The sequence below is a fragment of the Podarcis raffonei genome, chromosome 11 (assembly GCF_027172205.1).
Source record: "Podarcis raffonei isolate rPodRaf1 chromosome 11, rPodRaf1.pri, whole genome shotgun sequence".
Taxonomy (NCBI): Eukaryota; Metazoa; Chordata; class Lepidosauria; order Squamata; family Lacertidae; genus Podarcis; species Podarcis raffonei.
Window position 1 is genome coordinate 19,350,279 of NC_070612.1, and position 23,469 is coordinate 19,373,747.

Genomic DNA, 23,469 nt, shown 5'->3' on the forward strand with positions numbered 1-23,469 from the left:
GGTTGGACAGTGTTCTCGAAGCTACAGACGAGTTTGACCGAACTGCAGGAGGCAGTGGAAGACAGGAGTGCCTGGCGTGCTCTGGTCCATGGGGTCATGAAGAGTTGGACACGACTAAACAACAAAGCTGCCTCCCACCACATCAGACCATTGGTTCATGTAACTCAGGACAGTCTACACTCACTGGCAGTGGCTCTTCAGTCTTTCCCCAGCCTTACCAGGAGATGTGGGGGGTTGAGTGTGCTATTCCTAATCTTAAACAGGAGCACACCAATAGACACCTTCCAGCAGCAAAGGTCGTTTTCTTCTGCATTGTTGTCATCTGAATGGTGGCCTGCCAACCAGCTCTAATGGGTAAGATGGATGGTTCACGTATAGGAAAAGCATTTTTGAGCCATTGTACCGTTCAGCTCAATATCAGTCTGCTGTATTGACTTCCAGTGGTTGTCCAGGGTTTCAGAGACAGGACCACAACAGATCCTGCCTGAGAACTGCAGTTTCTAAGGACAGCCAGAGGGGCGCCATTTGGATGAGCTAATGACCAGAGCAGATCTCATGGGGATACCTGAGGAATGCCAAGTCTGAGTGTTATTTTAGCATCTGTTGTAGAAATGGTGGAAGATCTGCAAACCTAACAATGCTAGTTAGTAAGGGAAGGGGTTAAGGACCACAGAGTTCTAAATTTCTAGAGTAGGCTCAGCGATGCTATGCCCCCTTTTCTCCTGAGAGGAAGTAAGGCTCGTTTCCTTTTCTATCCCCCCCCTTTCTCTCTGCATATAATGGAGGCAGACATGCCTCAATTTAGCTCCCTGCCTCAAACATGTATCTGAGGCTGCCTTTGTATTTTTATACCTAATAATAATAATAATAATAATAATAATAATAATAATTTATTATTTATACCCCGCCCATCTGGCTGGGCTTCCCCAGCCACTCTGGGTGGCTTCCAAAAAGATATTAAAATACTGTAATACTTCAAACATTAAAAGCTTCCCTAAACAGCAGCATTTACCTACATATTTACCTACATATTCATATTGCTGCACAAAGGATAATGCATGACTGTGACCTTGGATTAAGTAAGTAAAACAATTTTAAACTTACTTCGAAGTGTAGTCTGTTTCATTGCATAAGGGTAGAGAGGGGGCCAGTTGCCTCAAGCAGATGGAACATCATGGAGGTTTGATAATCTATTCCTATGCTTCATTAATCTCCCTAACAATGGGATTTAAACTCTGCTACTGGGGATCTTTATGGGCTAGTCCCATAGTTTTAAAACAGGCACCAGCCATTTCCCCCCCCCCCTTTGTTAGTTAACCCACACATGTGGGTCTGTAGAGGATTAAATATAATTCGTATATGTCCTCTTACCCATTAGAAAACCACCAGCCTTTCCTGACAGGCTTGAGTTCCTGGCTGAGAGAAGTGACCAAGTAACCCTGAGTTCTCCATGCAGTCAGGGTGGGGTGGGGGTGGGAAGGGAAGGTTTTTAAAATAAGTGAGTGACAGATGAATCTGACACATGTGCATATCACTGCTCTGCAGATCTGCCTGCCTGCTTTAAGATTAAGATGCTGGGTTTGATGATGGACTTGGTTAATCCAGCCTTCCTCTTGCTCCATCCTGTTTCATTAATAGATGAGGAATATATATAGATCCCTAATAAAAAGGCTAACAAAGCGTATTTCATTGTCTATGCAATCTTCATTTATTTATAGAGCTAGCCTACTTGAGATAGATTATGGCTTTCATGAACCCTGGGGACCTGGAGGTTCATAAAACTGCTGGAATCCCACCTTCTAAGAAAAGACTATTAGTCAGTTGGGTAGTCTCAGTTTCTGATGGGACCTTCTGCATGCAGAGCATGTGTCCTGCTGTTGAGCTATGGCCTGTCCCCCAAACACGCTCGTTGGTATTTCTCTGTTGATCTTATTGTGTTTATTGTACTTCGTTAGCCATCCTGTGAATATAATATGTACTGAATATAAGGTGAATGCAGAAATATATAAATAAGCAAACAAGCAAATAATGTCGTTAGCCGCTTGCAAAACAACATCATGTCACAAGATGGGGTAGGTAATCCTAACATTGTAGGGAAAAGAATGGAATTTCGTGTGTGGAGTGCCATTTTGATCCACAGCACTATAACCTAACAGGGAGTAGCACTTTGAGGTATATTCAAGTACTAACTGAATGGTGAATATAACTGTTGGGGGAAAATAATAATTTTTTAAACTGTATCATTTTGATGATTCCTTTTTCTTTTAAGCCTATGGCCTAGCTAAACTAAACAGGCCCCTCTGCCTGCCTTTTTTGTAGTACAAACCAGCTGCTTTTAGGTACTGTACATAGCGAATGTCCATTCCAGGACACAATCGTGATTAATGTTGAATTGTTTTGTACACAGATGAAAGAGGATATTGGGAGACATTTAATGAACAGGAAAATTAGTCAAAGTCTTCATGAGGAAAGGCACTGAAAAATGGTTATGTGTAATCACATGATATTATGACGAGGGCTGATCAATGATTTTGATTGGTTCAGGATGATGCCGTTGAGTTGCAGCTATTAAGGTTGCTGTGATCCTTTTATGGGTGGGTAGAAATCATGTGTGTAATCTGGAAGTGTATAAAAAACATTGCTTTGGATGTGGTTCTTCGCTGCCTCCTCTTTATTTTTGAGGCCGTCACTATGTGCATTTGTGTTTCAGCAAAGGCCTATATTTTCTTTTGAAGCCTGCATTCTTTTCTTTTGTGTTTCAGGGAGGGATACCTCCAGTCTATGAACCCCCTTTTAAATTTATCCAACATAACAACTCCCATCAGATGTGAGGGTGTTTAAATAATACTACAAGCCCTTTTCCTGGCATTCAGATAATAGAGTTCAGCGGTCTGGGCTCTTTGTATAATGCAAATGAATTCAGGATTGCAATCTAATAATCACTTCGGGAAAGAAAGAAAAAACCCATTATGATTAATCCATTAAAAAATAGTAATAGCAACATAATAGACAAAGGAGCACAGGGTGACATTTTATTTGTACTCAAGAGCCTTTTGGAAAATTACTCTGAATGATATTATTAAGGAAACAATTCCCCACAGAGGGCGTGTTAATGAACCAAAACAGACACTAGTTACCCCAAACAGGAATGAAGTATTAGGATTTAGATCCAAAGGCCTGAAGAACATCAGACTTGCTTCTCAAAGAGCAGCTTCTAGTGGCCCTTCAGATGTTGTTGGGACTACAAGTCCTTTCATCCCTGACCATTAGCCATGCTGGCTGGAGCTGCTGAGAATTGTGGTGCAACAACATACTGAGAGTCGCAGATTTTCCCCACCCCTGTCATATGCAATATAGCAATCTTCCCCAACATGGCATCATCCAGGTATTTTAGAAATTCAACTTCCAGCAGCTCCAGCCAGCATGGTCAACAACATCTGGAGGGCACTAGTATGTACACGTTGCTATACGACAAATCTCTTTGGAAACTGAGAGGTGTTTCAGAGCCAATTACAACGTAGCCCTGGGGCATGCCAGACTACAAGAAAATGTCAAGTTCCACCAAGCACAGCAAGGGCATGGGCATACCTTAGAAGGGTCTTTGGCTCTTAGCCTACAACTACAAAAAACAGCAGAATGGTGCCGTATTTCAAAGTCTGGTGCTAGAAACACTGCCTAGTATACGTGGAGAGCTGCCAAGTAAGGTAACAACATTTGCATTTGATATCAAATGCTTGTGGTAATCAAAGCTTAGCTCTGCAGAGAAACTGCTGGATGATGGATAGTATTTCAGCCTGCTGCCTTTTCGTCGAAGTTTGTTAAGGTCACTATTGACCGCTGCAAGATAATGGCAAGTGAATTGAATGATTCAAAATTACTCGTTCGCATTACTGGGTTAGAAATTAAATTGCAGATTTGTTCAGGAGAGACACGGGCAGTCCTACAACTCGCTAATAGTACATGCATGCATACTCTGGGAACGCAACATTCTTATTTAGGGAAGGGTCACAGCTAGTAGGGAATCTGTTTTGCTTGGAGAAAGTTCCAGGTTCAATTCCAGGCTCTTTCCATCTAGGTCACATCACTGAAACTCAGCTCCAAACTCTGGCTTCGTCCTTCTAACTAACCACCCATTTGCCATCTCCCACAGAGCTTCTTTCCTTTGTTTCCCTTAATGGCCCATCGCCCAGGCTATCGCCTCAACATAGAAAGCTAGAAGAATCTTGCACACAGCCTACTTCCTCCCCCGCACCAAACTCAGAAACACACACACAAATAGTGTTGCAGTAGATGTTCCTGCTCACAAATATTAAACTATAAAGAGTTTGGGCACAGTGCTGAGTCCAATGGAATCCTCTGGAAGCTTTTGCAACAGAAATAATACATAACAATGTGATTAGCAGGAAACATGCCTCTTTGTGTTTTATCATTCCTCACCTTGCTGGCTCACTTTTCCCAATGAAAATCAACCAGCATTCATGTCTGCGTGTTCACAGCTTGCTGAGCAGCGTGCGTTTGAGAATCCGAACTTGCATCATCAGGCTCCTGGTAATTATGCAGATGAGGCTGCGTTTTGAACTGCTTGAGAGCTACTCAAACTGGGCGCAGCCAAAGCAAGCTACAAATGGTGCTGAATGCTAAAACAAGGCAGGCGGTAAAAGGAAACTGTTTTCTGTTTTTACTTGCCAGAGAGGCGCGGCTGTTACCTGCAGGCGTCGGAAACACTGGCAAGAAAGCAGAATTTTGAGGGCAGAATTGCCTTTTTCCTTGCTGTACCCGCAGCAGTTGCCAGGCTGCCCCTTAGCTCAGTGGTTGAGCATCTGCCTGGCCCAGGTTCAGTCCCCATCATCTCCAGGTAGGACTGGAAGAGATCTTAATCTGAAACCACAGAGAGCCACTGCCTCTCCTTGAGAGCCAGTGTGGTGTAGTGGTTAAGAGCGATAGACTTGTAATCTGGGGAACCAGGTTCGCGTCTCCGCTCCTCCACTTGCAGCTGCTGGGTGACTTTGGGCTAGTCACACTTCTCTGAAGTCTCTCAGCCCCACTCACCTCACAGAGTGTTTGTTGTGGGGGAGGAAGGGAAAGGAGAATGTTAGCCGCTTTGAGACTCCTTCGGGTAGTGATAAAGCGGGAAATCAAATCCAAACTCTCCTTGTATACAGTACTGAGCTAGATCGGCCAACAGAATATGCTCTTAATTCGCTTGCCATCAAGGCAACTGCAGCCTACCAGCCGAAGATGCTCAGCACTACCTCCCTCGCCCTATGCTTGCAATGGCAGGCAAGCAACTTCCACCCACTGACTTGGATTAGGACTTACAGTTTGCTCAGACTCTCTTCAGCTGCGATTAGAATATGTATGTATGCACAAGGTATGGCGTCCCCATCAGTGCCTACCAAATATGGCCAACGCTCAGGGAAGATGAGAGCTGTGATCTAACAGGCAGAGGGCACCATGTTGGCCTTTTCCTGGTGTGGACAACACTGGCCTAGGTGGACAATGGTCTGATTAAGTTTTTTTCCTGAGATCCTGCTTCATTGCACAAGTCGGATTAAATGTGGGTTCTCCTGGCTCCCTAGTTCTACACTGGGGTGGGGAAGGTGGTGCGTCACCTCTCATCACTGTTGGGTAGAGGCTGTTGTGAGTCTAGCAAGAAGCACAGGTTTCACAGCCCTGCTCCAGAAGGAGAGACTGCAATTTCTATAACAACCACCACCATTTCTCCTTGTAACATTTTAGAGCCGTTCTCTACATAGCTTCCACCGAAGACACCAGCTCATTATTTTTGATATTAACACTACCAAGCCTTTCATTTCCAGGGGGTGGTAGACAACACAGTGCTTAGTAACTTGTTCCATTAGTGCAAGCATGTACACCTACCCCCGACATTTGTTAGGGGGGTTCACACAACTCTCCAGAGCCAATTTGGGGAGCGCATGGAGGCGCACAGGGAAAGTACCATTGCTCAAGCGTAAATCCTTGCACTAATGGAACAAGTCCATTAGATACCTCCTACTAACTCAAATAGCCACTTTCAAGCACAAAGGGGACTCCGCCTACATTCCACTAGGAAGCAGGTGGCTCTGCTTCCTAATATTAACCCTCACCTCACTGCAGTTCTGTTTCTGTATTTTTTACTGCTCTGTTTTCCAAGCAGACGGTGTTAGAAATCTTCATTTCCCCCCCCCCTTTATTTGAAATGTCAAACTCTGCTGGCGGTAGAACTGTCCACGTTTTTTAAAGAAAGCACTCATTTCACTTGTTTTTCTCTATAACCCCCCCCCCCAAAAAAACCCCCAACAACAAATGTCACTCCACATCCTTATGGAGATTTAGAGAAAAATGAAGCTGCGTTGTGAAATCATCTGCGTTGTGAAATGTGAAGCAGGACGATAACAAAATACAAAGTGTTTCATGATTGCCCCGGTTCTCACAAAGCATGGATTACACGTTGACATGATGATCAATAGCGCAGCAAAACAAAGGTTCCTTTAGCATTATTGCTTGACAACGATTCTCCCTCATGGTAGCCCTTTCATTTTTATTGCGGTCTGAATTCATCTCCCCGGATTACAAGCCTTGAACGCATTCTACCACAAATTTCACCTGCTTGAGTAAACAGAGGGCAAAGGGAGAAGAGGATTAGCCACAGAACCTACTTGAATAATATATAACACAGGAAAAGGAAGGGGTTCTTCAGCAACATCATGGGTCTCCTGGAAGAGTACAGGGAGGAACTATGGCAGCGAATCCCTGGAGGCAATGCTGCATTTTTCCTAGGCCACATTCACACTGTGGATTGTATTCAAAGTAGCACTAAGGGTTCCATTGTGCAATTGGACTTCTCCCCCTAAATATGTTCTACAGGTTCCCCCAACCTTCCGTACCAGATTTGGGGAGGCCCTGTTGCCCTAGTGCAGTGTTTTCCAAACTTGGGACTTCAACTGTTGTTGGGACTACAAATCCCATCGTCCCAAGCCAGCAGGACCAGTGGCCAGGGATGATGGGAGTTGTAGTCCAACAACAGCTCGAGACCCGAGTCTGGGAAACATTGTCCTAGTGGTAATCAATGTGCTATTGCGATGAGTTGGTTGAATACCGCCCTCTAAATATTATGATACCATTTTAACAGTCATGGTGTCCCCCCCAAAGAATCCTGGGAACTGTAGTTTGTGAAGGGTGCTTAGAGTTGTTAGGAAACCCCCTGTGCCACTTGAAGCTACAATTCCCACTTTCCTGGGAAGAGGTGTTATTAAACCATTATGGGAACTGTAGCTCTTTGGAGGGGATAGGGGTCTCCTTACAACTCTCAGCACTCTTCAAAAACTACAGTTCCCAGGATTATTTGGGGGGAAGTCATGACTGTTTAAAGTGTTGTAGTATTGCTTTAAATGCATAGTGTGGCTGTGACCCTACAATCCTTAACCAAAACATGGAAAATATGAGCTGACGGATAGGTTAGGGCTGTTTAGAGATGGAAACAGCCACCTTGTACTTGCATTTCCAGCAGTAGAAATTCAACTGATGTAGCATTGCCAAGCACAGATGTCCAGTGACTGATAATGCACCCTCATCTGAAAGTGAGTGCCATTGAACTTACTGCATGGAGATGCATAGGATTGCATTGCATAGGATTGCATTGCAACTCACTGGATCCTCACAGCCTGCTGTCCTTTGATAACTGTGTTGATCAGGAAGAATTTTGACAGTTGCCAAGTTGTCAGGCTGGAGTAAGAAAGAGCATACATACAACGGCGGAATACAAGACGGTTAAAAATAAAGAAGCACTGACACTGGGTATCCTGTGCTTATGGAGAGGTTAAATAGTATCTTTGGAGACAATAACCTCAACCTTGGACTGCTCTTAGATAAGTGACATTAAGTTCAAAGCAATGAAATGCACTTTCTGCCCATCTCACCTTGAGCATTTTGTGCCCTTTTATTTTTTAAAAAAGGCTTTCTAAATCACTCAGTCCAAGTCGCATAATCACAGGAGAATAATGCAAAATGGGCCTTTTTTATGTGATAATGGCAGCCATCAATTTGCTAGAACACGAGAAATGGCGCCTGTAAAATGAGTTCTTCACAGTTCTCACTGTTCTTAACCAACAAATTGAATAATGGGGCAGCAAACTTATCTTCACACAGATACCCAGGCATAAAATTGCTCTCAGTCATTTCAACAGGATAGGAGAGTTCTCCCTATCCACACACACCCAGCACAGATCTATTAATACTGATAGCAACAAGGCATTTGTCTTTATTGTTGCCAAGAGTCCACTTGGTATCTGTTTCCTCTGGAAAGAGGTATATCTGCTGTATAGCCTTTCTCTATGTATTTAGAGAACAGCCATATTTCTCTCAGTGATTTTCTATTAGGCATTGACTTGTAGCTGGAATGGCTTTGTTGTGTTGGTAACCCTGCATGACAAACCTTTACCAGGGAGCTATTGGAACTGAAAATGCTAAATTTTTATGCCTCGTGAAATTTCTTGTTCCCAAGGATCTTTGTGGTGTGTCACCAGTTCTTTTTACACTCAGTAACTTGGATCCAATGAGCCCCTTGTGCAAGGCCATCAGAAAGCATTTCTGCACACATAAGCGAGGAGGGGGGGGTGTTTGCCGATTTCCTCTCCCATCTCATCCTGCATCATATTCTATTCCAGGACAGTATCCACAAATCCTCAAGAACTGGTCAGGTGTCTTGTGTGAGGTTGTATTGTTGTATATGCTGTATTAACACTTGATTGGAAGCCGCCCAGAGCGGCTGGGGAAACTCAGCCAGGTGGGCAGGGTATAAATAGATGATGATGATGATGATGATGATGATGATGATGATGCAGTGGGACAGTGGCAGGAAAGCACCACGGACCAAGCAGGATGCCTTCAGTTCTTTGAATGTAACCGTTTTCTTTCAGAAAGTAATTGACTTTAGGGTCACCAACATGGCACCCACAGTATGTGCCTGTAGCCAGTATGGTACCTTTGGCCCCAGAGAAAGGTCTCAGTAAATATTTTCTCAATGATCCACAATTCAGGAAAGACTCAGTTCGTTTGCTTCTCCTGCACACACAACCAGCAGCCATTTTGTGCCACGCCACACTCCCACAGCAGCTATTTTCTCCATACTTTCTCCACATCCCAGATGTGCCCATTGGCCACTGGTTTTCCTGCCTCTTTCCTTCCATTTAAACGTGATTCTAAACTATTAGCTTTTAGGGCAGTTGGGCACATTGGAAAGCGCAGGGTTGGTGGGAGTTCAGTCAGCTACTGTCTGAGGTGATTGAAAATGGTGGGAGCCTCCCCCCCCCCCGACCTGGATTCTTAAGCTGCCCAGGAGCAGTAGATCAGTATAGATTTGGAACAGTGGTTTGCAGAGGGACATAGTTCAGAAGATCGAAGTTAGGAAGAACTGGGGGGCGAACAGTAAAATGAAGAACAGGAAGAGAGCCCTCCCATCAGATGTCAAAGAAATAAACAAGTACCTGACATTTAAAAGACATCTGAAGACAGCCCTTTTTAAGGAAGTTTTTAATGACTGATGTATTAATGAATTTTTAATCTTTTGTTAGAAGCCGCCCAGAGTGGCTGGGGAAACCCAGCTGGATGGGCAGGGTATAAATGATATATAACAGACTCTCTCTCGCTGGAAAGTATTCAGCCTATCAGTCCAAGGTCACGTAGAGCAGATAACGTGGCGACATATAAAGCAGGTTGCAAGATCAGTTTGCAAGATGGAAGTGACTAGGGGGGAAGTGGGTGGAATCCTTAATTAGGAACATTTTTATTTTGAGTACGGATGTTTCGTTCTTTTGTTGTGATTATTAAAAACCCTTTAAATTGTAAGGCGCTCTGTTCACTTTGTCCTGCTTATCTACAGCCAAAGTGGGGGAGGACGCAGAGTCCCCAAAGCCTGACATCTACAAACTTAAGCTGCCCAGGGACATCTGTATACAGGGGTACCTCGGGCTAGGTACTTAATTCGTTCCGGAGGTCCGTTCTTAACCTGAAGCACCACTTTAGCTAACGGGGCTTCCTGCTGCTGCTGCGCTGCTGGAGCACAATTTCTGTTCTCATCCTGAAGCAAAGTTCTTAACCTGAAGTACTATTTCTGGGTTAGCGGAGTCTATAACCTGAAGCATATGTAACCTGAGGTGCCACTATACTAGGACCTGCTAATGTCTGTCATGATGAGCCTGCATCTCGTTTAAGTATTTAGCAATTCCCATGCTGTGAAGGACAAATGAAAAATTCTAGTTCTCATTTTATTTTCCACAGGAACATAGGTGGTTGCCTCAAAAGTCCACTTAGTCCAGTCCTGCCCACAGCACTCCAGGATTTCAGATTCCCCAGCTCCAACTGGAGATACCAGGGAATGAACCCAGGGCCTCTTGCATGAAAAAGAGATGCCCGATCACTGAGCTACAGCCCTCCCAAAGCCTGTCACGACCACTACCGTAACTGTATACTTTAAGAAGAAATCTGCAAGTGCTTTTGGGGGCACGGGGGAAGCACTGCCATACATGCATACCATCATCCATAAAAGGAGGTATCGGCTGTCAAGATGTAAAGTTGATTTCCCCCTGATAGTCACACAAAATGATGGCACTGCAGGGGCACGTGCTAATATGATCTTGGGTCATCCAGCATTGACGAAAGCATGTCAGTATTATTGTTGGTGCTCTGTTATGTGTTTTTAACATTGTACATCACCCTGGGATTTTTTTTGATAATGGGCAGTATAAAAATTGAATTAATAAATAAATAATAATAATAATAATAATAATAATAATAATAATACAATATCCATCCTTAGGCTCCTGAGGAATAGTACAGTACAGTGGACGCTTGGGCTGCGAACGTGATCCGTGCAGGAGGCACATTCTCAACCCGCAGCGCCGCGTCTGCGCATGCGTGGGTCGCGATTCGGCGCTTCTGCACATGTGCAAAGCGTGATTTTGTGCTTCTGCGCATGTGCGAGCACCAAAACCCAGAAGTAACCCGTTTCGGTACTTCCGGGTTCAGCATGGTGCGCAACCCAAAAACGCACAACCTGAAGTGTCTGTAGCCCAATGTATGACTGTAGTTGGGCTTTCAATATTATTCTTTTGGGGCAAATACCTAAACTCTGTAGGATTGCAGGGCCCTAGGATGTTGATTCTGGAAGAAGTGGTGGCTTCTGGCAATGGTGATTAGAGATTGCCAGATTAGAGATTTTTTCTGGGGGTATGCATACCCCTAAACATTTTGTTATTCTAACAGGAGAAGAAACTAAAAAAAATTAAAATTTCTGTTTCTTCTCTAGCACGGTGAATCATCAGTTCCTTTGCTACCCCCGATGGTGGCCTCATTTCCTGTCGCTGTGTTTCCCAAGTCTCAGACGGAAGCGAGTGTTTAATGTGTGAAGTAGGAGTCGGAATCTAGCACGGTGATTTGTCATTTTCGTTGTTACCACCTCCAATGGCAGCTTCATTTCCTTTCCCGGTAATTTTCTTGAATCAAAATGAGAGTACCCCCAAACATATTTTTTTTTAAAGAAAAAAAAAGCACAGGATATTTGGGAAGGAGGGAGGTCGACATGGATCAAGGCATGGAAGTCTGAACTCACGCAGGAAACTTAGGGAGTTAGGACACCATTGTGCTTGATGTAACCTTTATGAGAAAAAAGGAGGGGACCATTAATAAAGGACACCACCCATGGCACTTTTGTGATTCCCCACCACTGCCAAAGTTTGAGCAAGATGAGATGGGGTGGTGATTGAGCCTTACTGAGGAAACGTGTGTGTGTGTGTGTGTGTGTGTGTGTGTGAGAGAGAGAGAGAGAGAGAGAGAGAGAGAGAGAGAGAGAGAGAGAGAGATAACACAACCAACGTCTTCAGAGAAGGAGCCAAACACCAGCAAATCAGAGCCCCATCAATGTTCCTCCAGGAATGGCACCTTAGCCCACAGCCACCCTTAAGGTACGGTAGGTTAAGCTGAGAATGTCTTGTCCAAGGCCACGCAGAGCTTAATCGCTAAACAGGGACTTGAAACTAAGTCTTCCACGTTGAAAACCACAGGCATAGGCAAACTTGGCCCTCCAGACGTTTTGGGACTCCAACTCCCATCATCCCTGGCCACTGGTCCTGTTAGCTAGGGATCATGGGAGTTGTAGTCCCAAACATCTGGATGGCCCAGTTTGCCTATGCCTGCTATACGACATTGGTTCTCAGTTGCCCCAGTTCTAATATGTAGCTTTCATCCAGTAATTTCTTTTTCTTTTAGGAATCTTTATTAATCAAGTATTAGATAAGATCTTTACAATCCAATTCGTACATTTCCACCATCTTTGGAACTGATAAGGGCAAAAAGAGAGAAATGTGACCTGCTACCATTTTAAGGTATGGAGGGAAAGGTCCACTTTCGGGTGGCATAGTTACTATACAAACAGATAAATGGCACAGCAACTGCCGTAAAAAGGCCCTACCTTGCTCCCACTGCGTTGCTAGATATTTGTGCGAATGATTTGTTGATATCAAGGGGAAGGCAGAATCCAGACACTAACTGTAAACATGCAACTCTGTATGCATTTATTAAGAAGTCAGTTTTTTAAAAAAATTAACCATGAGAGCAGGACAATGGCTTCCATTTCAACAAACTTCCATTATCTGAAAGCTTATCAACTCACTGTATGTTTCCTATGCAACCTAGGGCTGTCTATAGAACTTAAATAATGAAAATCCTATGCCGAGGTAACCCAAATTTTGTATAAAGTACAGCTGCATTCTGTGGCCTGCATAATTTATGCAAATTAAATTTGCATCCCTCTGTTTATTTTGCATACCTCATTCTGCTAGCATTTCATTTACTGCTACTCTGAAAATTCAACACAAAAGTGTCCTAAGTGCTATTTATGAAGAAGGGGAAGGAGTTAGTTAACGCAGAGCACAAAGCCCAATTCCCTTACTGCTGGAAATCTCAAAGGCAAATGTCTCTCCTTGGTTTCTGAGGTTTCAGCAGGAAGAGCCCACAGACTCTCAAGCCTGTCTTTGCAGCCCTGAAGACCAGAAACATGGTGGTTTAACAAAACACGGATTTTCAATTACAGAATATAAACAGCTCCTCCTGCCCAGGTTTTTAGCTATGCAAACTTCTGTAAGTAGAACCCCTGAATATCCAAACATCTGATTATTTACATGTTTGAAAACCAACAACTTGTCCTGTACCTCATTCTTTGTGTGTGCGCAGTTGCAGCCTACCGTACAGGCACTTGCAAATTAGCATGTTCTGTGCGTGGAAGTGACCTCTGCCTCCATACAGAGTTACAGTATTAACGTTCACATCTACAAGGGATTGGATGTGTTTGATCCTATCTCGGCTTAAGCAGAGATATGCATGAGCCTGTTGCCCACACCTGCGGCCCATTTGCGCAGCAAAGCATGGAGCTTCTATTGAACCACAGTCGCCTGTTTCATCCAAACCAGGAAACTATGGCTACCAGCTTTGGAACAACTCAAGGTCTTAAGCCATGCTGTGGCTGAAGATCCTGGCTTGCTCACACCCACACAAAAGAAACTTTGGCTAACTAAAGACTTTCTGGGTGATTTGTGGCTTGCGCATGCTCCAAGAAAAGGCTCGTGTGTTTCTCCGCTTCATAAACCAAGATAGGATCATCCAAAACAGGCTATTGTCTCTTGCCAGTGTTTATTTGCAGTCAAACCTGCAGTGTGGCAATTATAAATATCTAGGTACCAGCTAGGATTTATTTTTGGAAACTGCACTGTTGCTTGCGAATAAACATTTACATAGTTCTAGTTACATAGTCAGCCTGAACGCTAACTACCAAAGAAACTACTTTACAAAGACCTCTTTAAAATGCATAATTGCAAAACAGACATTTGATTCCCCTTCGCTGGAAGCGTGGATGTTAAGCCCAGTCTACTTTTCAAGTCGAAATCTGCTTCATTGGCGAGAGCTTTGGCGAAACCTAGTGATGAAAGAAAAGAAAAATCAACAGACAAATAATGCAGTTTGGTGCCATATGCAGTATACCTTCTAGCTGAGCATCTAGAATGTATTTTGGAGAGATATGACCCTCTCCATTTTGCCTTTCAGCTTCCTTTTTAATCATTCTCCTCCTTTTTGGAAGTTTCTTCTTTCGAAATCAAAATGTGACCATGCTGGATTTTCTTGGCAATTATCCATTTATATAGATGCTGAATTTGACAGCGCCATGATCCCTGTTCCCAATGAGATATCAGAGTATCATGGGCAGGAATGGTGAATATGTTATTTCCAGATGTTGCTGGACAACTTCCCAAGTCCTTCAGCAATGACTATGCAGAAACCAAGGAGAGACCATGCTGGGTGAAGTTGATGGAAGCTGAAGGCTATCAAGATCTGGACTGAGATGGTTCCCTGTCTCCTGATTAATACCATACATCACTTATGTCTACCAGAATACTCATGTAATGATTTACAGGAGAAATCCATGCACACTTTGTGGTCTCACAGTGAGCTCAGGATTGGACAACGTGACATCCTATGTCTACAGAGAACACACACGCAGAAGATCACAGGTTCAAGCCCCGGTGTCTCCAGGCTGAGGGAGACCCCTGCACCTGAAATCCAGGAAAGCTGTTGCCACCCAGCGTAAAAAAGGTAAAGGTAAAGGACCCTTGGATGGTTAAGTCCAGTCAAAGGTGACTGAGGTGTGGCACTCATTTCACTTTCAGGCCAAGGGAGCCGGCGTTTGTCCACAGACAGCTTTCCGAGTCATGTGGCCAACATGACTAAACTGCTTCTGGCACAAGAGAACACTGTGAGGGAAGCCAGAGCGCATGGAAACGCCGTTTATCTTCCCACTGCAGCGGTACCTATTTATCTACTTGCACTGGCGTGCTTTCAAACTGCTAGGTTGGCAGGAGCTGGGACAGAGCAACAGGAACTCGCCCCATCGCGAAGATTTGAAATGCCGACCTTCTGATCAGCAAGTCCAAGAGGCTCAGTGGTTTAGACCACAGCGCCACCCGTGTGCTAGTTGGACCATTTTTCTGACTTGATATAAGGCATCTTCCTAGGTTCCGTCCTGCCCGTTTTGATTTGTACCAGGGGTGAGAAAGACTTTTCTTTTTTTTACAGATTCAGTTTCCATTTGCCATTTTGCCCCAACATCGATGTGGCCATGTCAAATGCCATTTCCAACTCTCTGAAATAATCATCTTTTCTGTCTCCTACTATGGCTGATCTATGAGCCACAGGTGCGCTAATGACAGATGATCGATGCTAGCAATTGCAAAGAAGAATGTGATGATTACATGAGAAAGAGAACAGCTGGAGGAACTAAGGATTCTACTGCACACACCAAACTTCTCCATCTATGTTCTGGAAGCCAGTGTATTTGGCCTTGCAGTGCAGTCCTATACACCTACTCGGGAGTAAGCCCCACTGAGGTTAATGGGGACTGCTCCCACGAAGTGAGTACAGGCCTGCAACCTTAATGGTTTTTTGTGTCCCCTGACAGAGAACCAAGCTTCCACGGGAAGATAAAGCAGCTGAATCTTGCTGTTTGTGGACTTGCTCACTTTAAAAACAAACAAAACATATCCGATTTATCCAGGTACAGCTTTCCATTCTGGTCGATTTTTCCCCCCATGGTGGCGTTGTAATTCAGATGATAAATTTGACACGTACAAATGAAAATCGCCCTGGTGGGACAATCTGTCTTGAAGCCAAGCTGTAGCAGATCTGATTTAAGGGCACAGGGAAAGTCAAAGTTTTGTCTTTGGGGCCCAACAAAATCCCAAGCGGACTGCTTATAATATCAGCTTCATAAAAAAGACAGGAGGCTGTAAATCACTCCTCCCTTGTTATGAGGCTGCTGTGCATGCTGCCTAGAGGATGCTCTTTCTAATAAAGCTGTGAAAATCAGAAAGTTCAGTCACAGCCTTCCAAAGAAGCCACAGTGCTGCTGCGTGGTTTCTCTTCTTTTGAGGGGAGCCATTTTGGTGCAAAGTGTACAGGCCCTGCTTCAAACAAGAGATATAAATTAAGTTTCACAGGGTTCTAGCAGTAAGCTAAGTTTCCAGGACTTCCCTGAGGCTTCTCTCTTTGAAGCAGTCCCTGAAGTGAGCAAATTGCTGGTTGGGAACCGAACGCTCCCAGCTTAAAGCAAGATATTCACTTCATTCCACTTTCAATCTATGCGTGAATACAGATACACACAGAGCAGGCCTGAAGCAAAACAGAAGATGGTGTCTCCTCCATTCAATGTACAGCACAAGTAGGAAAGTAAATGTATCTCAGTAACTAAATGTGATACCCACTCTGAGCTTTCCCCAGGCCACAGCCCTCACTGGAACTGATTTTGCATCCTGGGTGTTTTGGGCTGGATGGAATGTGTCCTCAAATTCCATCCACTCATGCAAGAATCAGTCGGGATATGTGTGTGAAAAAACTAAGAAAGGTAAAAATTACACTCACTGCTCCACCCACTTTCAATTCTCTGTTCAGATCTACGGGACCTACGGGACCGCAACACCCCAGTAGTTCCGGGCCCTAAGGAAGTTAGATTAGCTTCAACCAGAGCCAGGGCCTTTTCAACACTGGCTCCGGCCTGGAGGAACGCTCTGCCTCGTGAGACCAGGGCCCCGCAGGATCTGATTTCTTTCCGCAGGGCCTGTAAGACAGAGTTGTTCCTCCTGGCCTTTGGCTTGGAGCCAATTTGATTCCCTCCCCCTCTTTCTTTTTTCTTTTTCCTTTCTCCTCCTGTGATGAGGCTGCATTTTAATATTTTAATGTTTCAATATTTTAATTGTTATATTTTAATCTTGTTTTTAAGTTGTATTCATTCAACTTGTTTTTATTATTGCTTGTTAGCCGCCCTGAGCCCGGCCTTGGCTGGGGAGGGCGGGGTATAAATAAAAATTATTATTATTATTATTATTATTTAAGAAATAAAATCCTACCAAACAAATGGAACCTGGTGTGTGTGTGTGTGTGTGTGTGTGTGTGTGTGTGTTTGAACCTTTTTTCATACTTCCCTCTCCAAAAGCACCAGAAACCTCTCCAGAACAAACTCCTGCAGCAGTCCTTTGCACCTGCAGCATGGACAAGCGGCATAAATAAACCTTCATTTGGGCTGATCTTTGCTTTCTTACCAAGCTCCCTCAGAGCCAAGAAACACAACTGCAATGTTAGCCAGACAATGACTTACTGTGAACTCAGCACCAGTGCTTTTCTTGATGTCATCCACAGACAGCCCTTCCCAGATTTCAATCAGTGTCAGTCCCTTTTTCTTGTCGACATCAAACACAGCCTGCAGGTTCGGAAAAAAATGCAAATTGTTTCGGTCTAAGGAAAGGAAGGGAGCCTTGCTAGCTGAAAGGAGCCAATGCTTCAAGTTGATAAATACCAATTCCCTCCACCTTAGCACTGATTTTCGGGAGCACTTTTGGCTGGATGGAGTTATAAATGCCTTAAATAAAATGAAGTAAGGACTTAAGATTGCTATGCAAACTGCAGTATTTGGAAAATATAGCTTGACTGCTGCACAGTTACAAGAGCTGATAGTGTGTGAGAGACATCTGCATCTTCTTCCTGGGCCAGGTTTGCAACACCCCTTCTCATCAAGGGAGCCGGGATATTAAAATCCAAATGTTAGTCATCGGCAACTCAAACCCTCATTACAGGATTATCGAGAATATAAAAATGCCGCTCAGCAAAAAAGATGGATCAGAAGTGCAACGAACGTAAGATAACCTACCTTTTCTGTTATGATGCGGTTCACACACTGTTTTCCCGTAATTGGCAAAGTGCATTTCTCCAAAATCTTGTGGGCATTGCCCTACAGTGAACACACACACACACATACAAACGAATGATCAGCTTGTCGGAGAAAACCGGTTGCTTGAAATTCAAAAGGACTTGCAGTCAGTAACTTCAGATTGAGACAAATATATGCTACCTCCAGCTCAGAAGCTTCCACTGTGTTTGGACCTGTTGTGGAAGACTCACGAATTCATTGCTGAAATATTCCGAGGTCCTTAGTGACATGGGTAACGATGACTTACTCAACAAGGTATACACAACAGGACTGGCATACACTCAAGTGAATCATGTGCCTAAAAGTTCACCTGGAGCCTTCATTATACATCTTTATATTCCTCTTCAACCAGTTTGCAACATCCTATATCCTTTCAAATGTGTTTGTGGAAGGGGGTGGGAGTTATTGGTTTGTTTTGCTTTTGTTTTTGCTTTCCTTACGAATTTTGTGTTTTTGTCTTGTATTTTTATGCTGTGAACTGCCCTGAGATCTACGGATGAAGGGCGGGGTGCAAATTTTATAGATAAAAATAGCCATACGATAATAACTTCTGCACTCCCCGTTCCTGCTCACTTCCGGGACACCATGAAACACAGACATAGGAATCACATGGGTTCGGCAGATCACTGAATCAAAGAGTTATAGAGTTGGGAGGGACCCAGAGGGTCATCTAGTCCAACCCCCAGCAATGCAAAAATCACAGCTAGACCATATAGTTCCTTTCCATGCTTGTGATGTCCCTTCTCAAGGAAGGGAGCAGACAGCAACATTGGTGTTAAAAGGAATCATGTTGGCTGCCTGGCCAGAAATTATTGGTGCATTCTGGGATTCACCACACAGAAGCAGGTTCTAATACTATCAGTATATTTCTAAAATAGCTCTGTTAATGCCGCTTCACTTTATGAGTAAAAACGGCATTTTCCCCAGTAGTAGCAAGCAAGCAATCAATCAATCAATCAATCAATCAATCAATCAATCAATATTTTTTAAAAAAAATATTTATACCCCGCCCATCTGACTGGGCTTCCCCAGCCACTCCGGGTGGCTTCCAAAAAAAATATTAAAATACTGTAAACATCAAACATTAAAAGCTTCCCTAAACAGGGCTGCCTTCAGATGTCTTCTAAAAGTCTGGTAGTTGTTGTTCTCGTTGACATCTGGTGGGAGGGCCTTCCACAGGGAGGGTGCCACTACCGAGAAGGCCCTCTGCCTGGTTCCCTGTAACTTGGCTTCTCGCAGTGAGGAAACCGCCAGAAGGCCCTCGGTGCTGGACCTCAGTGTCCGGGTAGAATGATGGGGGTGGAGACGTTCCTTCAGATATACTGGACCAAGGCTGTTTGGGGCTTTAAAGGTCAGCACCAACACTTTGAATTGTGCCCGGAAATTGTGCCCCAGGAATATTGAAGTTTCCTAGTAGCATTGCCTAGAACGATACACAGCCATTCTCTGCTCATATTTTGTGATAACAATTTTAGAAATTGTCCCAATATACTGTTGCAATGGTATGTCCTCATTTATATGCAGGAACAGGCAACACTGTAAAGGACAGGGGCATCTGGGATAATCCTAAAATCTTTCCTACTCTTGCCTTCTTGTTCTCTTATGATTGGCACATAAAAAAACAAAAAAAACTGTTGCCTATAATGTTTTTTGCAAAATCGAGCCCTCTCTCCAACTCCTTGCAGGTTGCCCCAATTGCAAAAAAATAAAATAAAACTGCTTTTCTGGGTCGTCAAGCATTGTCCCTTTAAACTGTAATGATTTTACGAATTTTACAGTGGTGTCAACTCTGCCTACCAAAATGGGTTTTAAATTTATTCTTCCCCCCTCCCCACTTTATGTCAAGGAACAATTGCTTCACTCCAATTCCTACCAGTTAACATCTGTTTCTGCATTCAAGGCAGCTAGCCCCCCTGAGTGAAACTGACAGGTATTTAAGGGGAAATGACAATGCTTAATTCAAGGACCTTCCAAGTTCTGTTCCCGGGAAAGGAACAATTCATCTGTGCTATTTTTATAGAAAAGTGTTCATCAACCCATCAGGTATACCTTTAAGGTCATGCAATATCTCCTTCTAAGCATCCCGGGGAGATTGAAATGCTCAGGCTTGAGGAAAGAAGACTGCTTTCCAGGCAGCCGCTGTGACCCCCAAGCATTGCAGAATGATGCAGTTAAATATGATCTTGCTTAACTGCAGTTAAATATGATCTTACTGTCACTGGTTAAAACCTTTCTGAAGCCGCGTCTACAGAAAAATAGCCGCCAGAATGGGAATAGAAGAACAGAGATATTGGCCAACGCCTAGCCTTTGTAACGCGGGTGGCACTGTGGGTTAAACCACAGAGCCTAGGACTTGCCGATCAGAAGGTCAGCGGTTCGAATCCCTGCGACGGGGTGAGCTCCCGTTGCTCCTGCCAACCTAGCAGTTCAAAAGCACGTCAAAGTGCAAGTACATAAATAGGCACCGCTCCAGCGGGAAGGTAAATGGCAGTTTCCGTGTGCTGCTCTGGTTCTCCAGAAGCGGCTTAGTCATGTTGGCCACATGACCGAGAAGCTGTACGCCGGCTCCCTCGGCCAATAAAGCGAGATGAGCGCCACAACCCCAGAGTCGGTCACGACTGGACCTAATGGTCTGGGGTCGCTTTACCTTTACTAGCCTTTGTAACATCGTCCTAGCAAATCTCCCCACAAGCAATTAATAAGGGAACTCATGCTTAGCCCAAAGGTTGAAGGTCAAGGGTCAAAGCATTATTATTTCTAAAATGTGTATTACATTCTGCAGCGTATTCCCATTGGTCCATTTGCACAAACACCAACACACCCCTCAACTGTGAAGCATACTATACTCTAAATCACGTCTATCTATGGGGGTGGTGGTTTTAACTCAAGACTGTCCCAAAATGGCTCCCTTCTCTCCTCGCCCACCTTCAGGACAATATTTAGTAATTTTCCAGGGATTGGTTTGGGGGTGGGGGTAGATGAGAGAGTGTAAAGCCTACCAGCGCCCATTTTATTTCTGACATTTTTCCCCATAGATTGACATTACACCACCATGTAAACACCATTGCAAGGAAGCTCACTGATGGGGAAGGGAGGAATGGTTGCTGCAGAAAGTAGCTAAGAAGGCTGGAGACTGGGGAAAAGCATATGGATTGCTTATGGTGGCAAGTGAAGAAGAGGCAAAATTGGGAAACCCAGTCAGATGGGTGGGGTATAAATATTATTATTATTATTATTAGGACTTTAGAAGGTTTCAGAAATGTGGTCAGGAAGGCAAGCTTGTGTGGTGGTGGTGGTGGTGGTGTTGTTTTAAGATGCAAGGGAATTAGTGAGATGAAGAAAGAGGACATCTATTCCAGGATAGAAACAGCACAGCAAAGGTGTGGAGAACTTTACCTGTCCAGATGTGGCTGAACTACAACTCCCATTAATCCCAGCAAGCATGGTCAATGGCCAGGGGTGGTGGCAGTTATTGTTCAGCAACATTTGGAGGGTCATAGGGCCCCCACACCTGGCAGACAGGAGTCTGCGAGAAAGCAGGCAATGGACAACCTCATGCAGAAACAATGGGCCACATTTAATGCCGCTGTTCACTAGGACGGCAGAAATCTGGCAGATCCACACCACGCACTGGTGTTTGGATTTGATATCCCGCTTTATCACTACCCTAAGGGGTCTCAAAGCGGCTAACAATCTCCTTTCCCTTCCTCCCCCACAACAAACACTCTGTGAGGTGAGTGGGGCTGAGAGACTTCAGAGAAGTGTGACTAGCCCAAGGTCACCCAGCAGCTGCATGTGGAGGAGCGGGGAAGCGAACCCGGTTCACCAGATTACGAGTCCACCGCTCTTAACCACTACATCACACTGGCTCTCAGTGTGGTCTTAGTTTGTTCAACAAACGTTTAAAGCATGTGATCTCTCCAAGAGAATCCTGGGACCTGTAGTTTCCCACTTAAAGAGCTACGGTTTCTAGCAACCTTAACAAACTACAGTTCCCATGATTCTTTGTGGGGAGCCAGAAGAACACGAGAAGAGCCTGTTGGATCAGGCCAGTGGCCCATCTAGACCTGCATCCTGTTCTCGTAATGGCCAGTCAGATGCCTATGAGGAGCCTGCAAGCTGGAAGCCACTCTCCCCTTCTGTGGCTTCCAGCAATTGGTATTCAGAAGCAATTGCTGCCACTTGACTGTAAAAGGTAAAGGTGCCCCTGGGCACATTAAGTCCAGTCAAAGGCTATGGGGTTGCGGCGCTCATCTTGCTTTCAGGCCGAGGAAGCTGGCGTTTGTCCACAGACAGTTTTCCAGGTCATGTGGCCAGCATGACTAAACCACTACTGGCGCAGAGGACCGTGACAAGTGCCAGAGCGCACGGAAATGCCTTTTACCTTCCCACCACAGCAGTACCTATTTATCTACTTGCACTGGCATGCTTTCAAACTGCTAGGTTGGCAAGAGCTGGGACAGAGCAACGGGAGCTCAACTCGTCACAGGGATTGGAACCGCCGACCTTCTGATCAGCAAGCCCAAGAGGTTCAGTGGTTTAGACCACAGCGCCACCCATGTCCCTTTTGACTGTAGAGGCAGAGCACAGCCATCATGGCTAGTAGCCACGTGCTTTTAAATCTGTTCTTCCACTCATGCAGCAAAACTTTCTCCTCCTCCCCACAACCCGTGCACCCTGAAAACCTGCTCCAGAAAGTTGGAGGAAAACACAAGAGGAGAAGAAGAAGACCCATTGTGTGACTGGAACTCTGTGCACACAGCATTGGACAGAACCCAGGGTATGTTTTCAGTCTAAGGAGAAATCCACAAGAAGAGAATATTTATAAAAAGATTACCTTTGCAGAGTGCTCCATAGTGACGACCACTTTAGTTCTTGAGCTGGACACCAAGTCCATGGCGCCTCCCATGCCTTTCACCATCTTACCCTAAAAACACAAGATTTCACACAAAAAAGAAAAAGAAGAACAGGTGTCAACAGCACAGCTCAATATACCAACACTCTTTGCTTTGATGCATTTAATCTACAGAATCTGGAAAACAAGCATCAGACAAAATGCAAAATTAAGCCAACAGTCCCTTTAGTTTCTCTCTGAATAAATGATTCTTCATAACATCTCCAAGTCTCTACATATCACAAGCATACCATTTTGAGAGTGTTCCCATATTATTTATGGGGAAAGATGATGGATGGGCAAAACGAGGAACTGCATCTTGTCTCCAAATAACTGTAATTCTTCAGCACACATGGGTTGTGCGACCAAAAGTTTTGGATTATATTGCTAGGCCACTGAAAGGCTCAACTTAGTTGCAAACCTGATAGCAACCGCTTAGCGTGCATTGTTGTTTGGGAAATGCAGTCATTTCAAAATGGCAAACTCGAATTTAATTTAATCCACTTTATTTCCCAGGATCCTTCAGGAGGAAGGACTGGGTGCTTTCCCAACATGTAGATGACAATCCCACACATTCACTTGAAGGGTAATTCCCATTTGTTTTATGTGAAGCAGAAGACCGCCAAGCAAGCGCTGCTGCCAAAAGCCTCATGTGACTGCCTTGACATATCTAAACAGCTGATCCTTTGGATTGGCCCAATTGTGTGAAAGTTCAGCAGGGACAGGATCAGCATTGGTCCATCAAACTCAGTACTGTCTATATAATAATAAT

At 44.4% G+C, this 23,469-nt stretch overlaps 1 protein-coding gene across 1 annotated transcript in view; it reads right to left on the reverse strand.

Moving 5' to 3' along the window:
* Positions 1 to 12,550: 12,550 nt before the first annotated feature.
* The window catches only part of OXCT1 (3-oxoacid CoA-transferase 1), a 52,308-nt gene continuing 41,389 nt past the window's right edge, over positions 12,551 to 23,469 (reverse strand). The window contains exons 14-17 of the mRNA XM_053407765.1: positions 22,641 to 22,730; positions 17,744 to 17,824; positions 17,195 to 17,296; positions 12,551 to 13,966 (exon numbers count right to left, since the gene is read on the reverse strand). Coding sequence (XP_053263740.1) covers positions 13,925 to 13,966; positions 17,195 to 17,296; positions 17,744 to 17,824; positions 22,641 to 22,730 — 315 coding nt within the window. The 3' untranslated portion in view covers positions 12,551 to 13,924. The remainder of the gene's footprint in view (positions 13,967 to 17,194; positions 17,297 to 17,743; positions 17,825 to 22,640; positions 22,731 to 23,469) is intronic.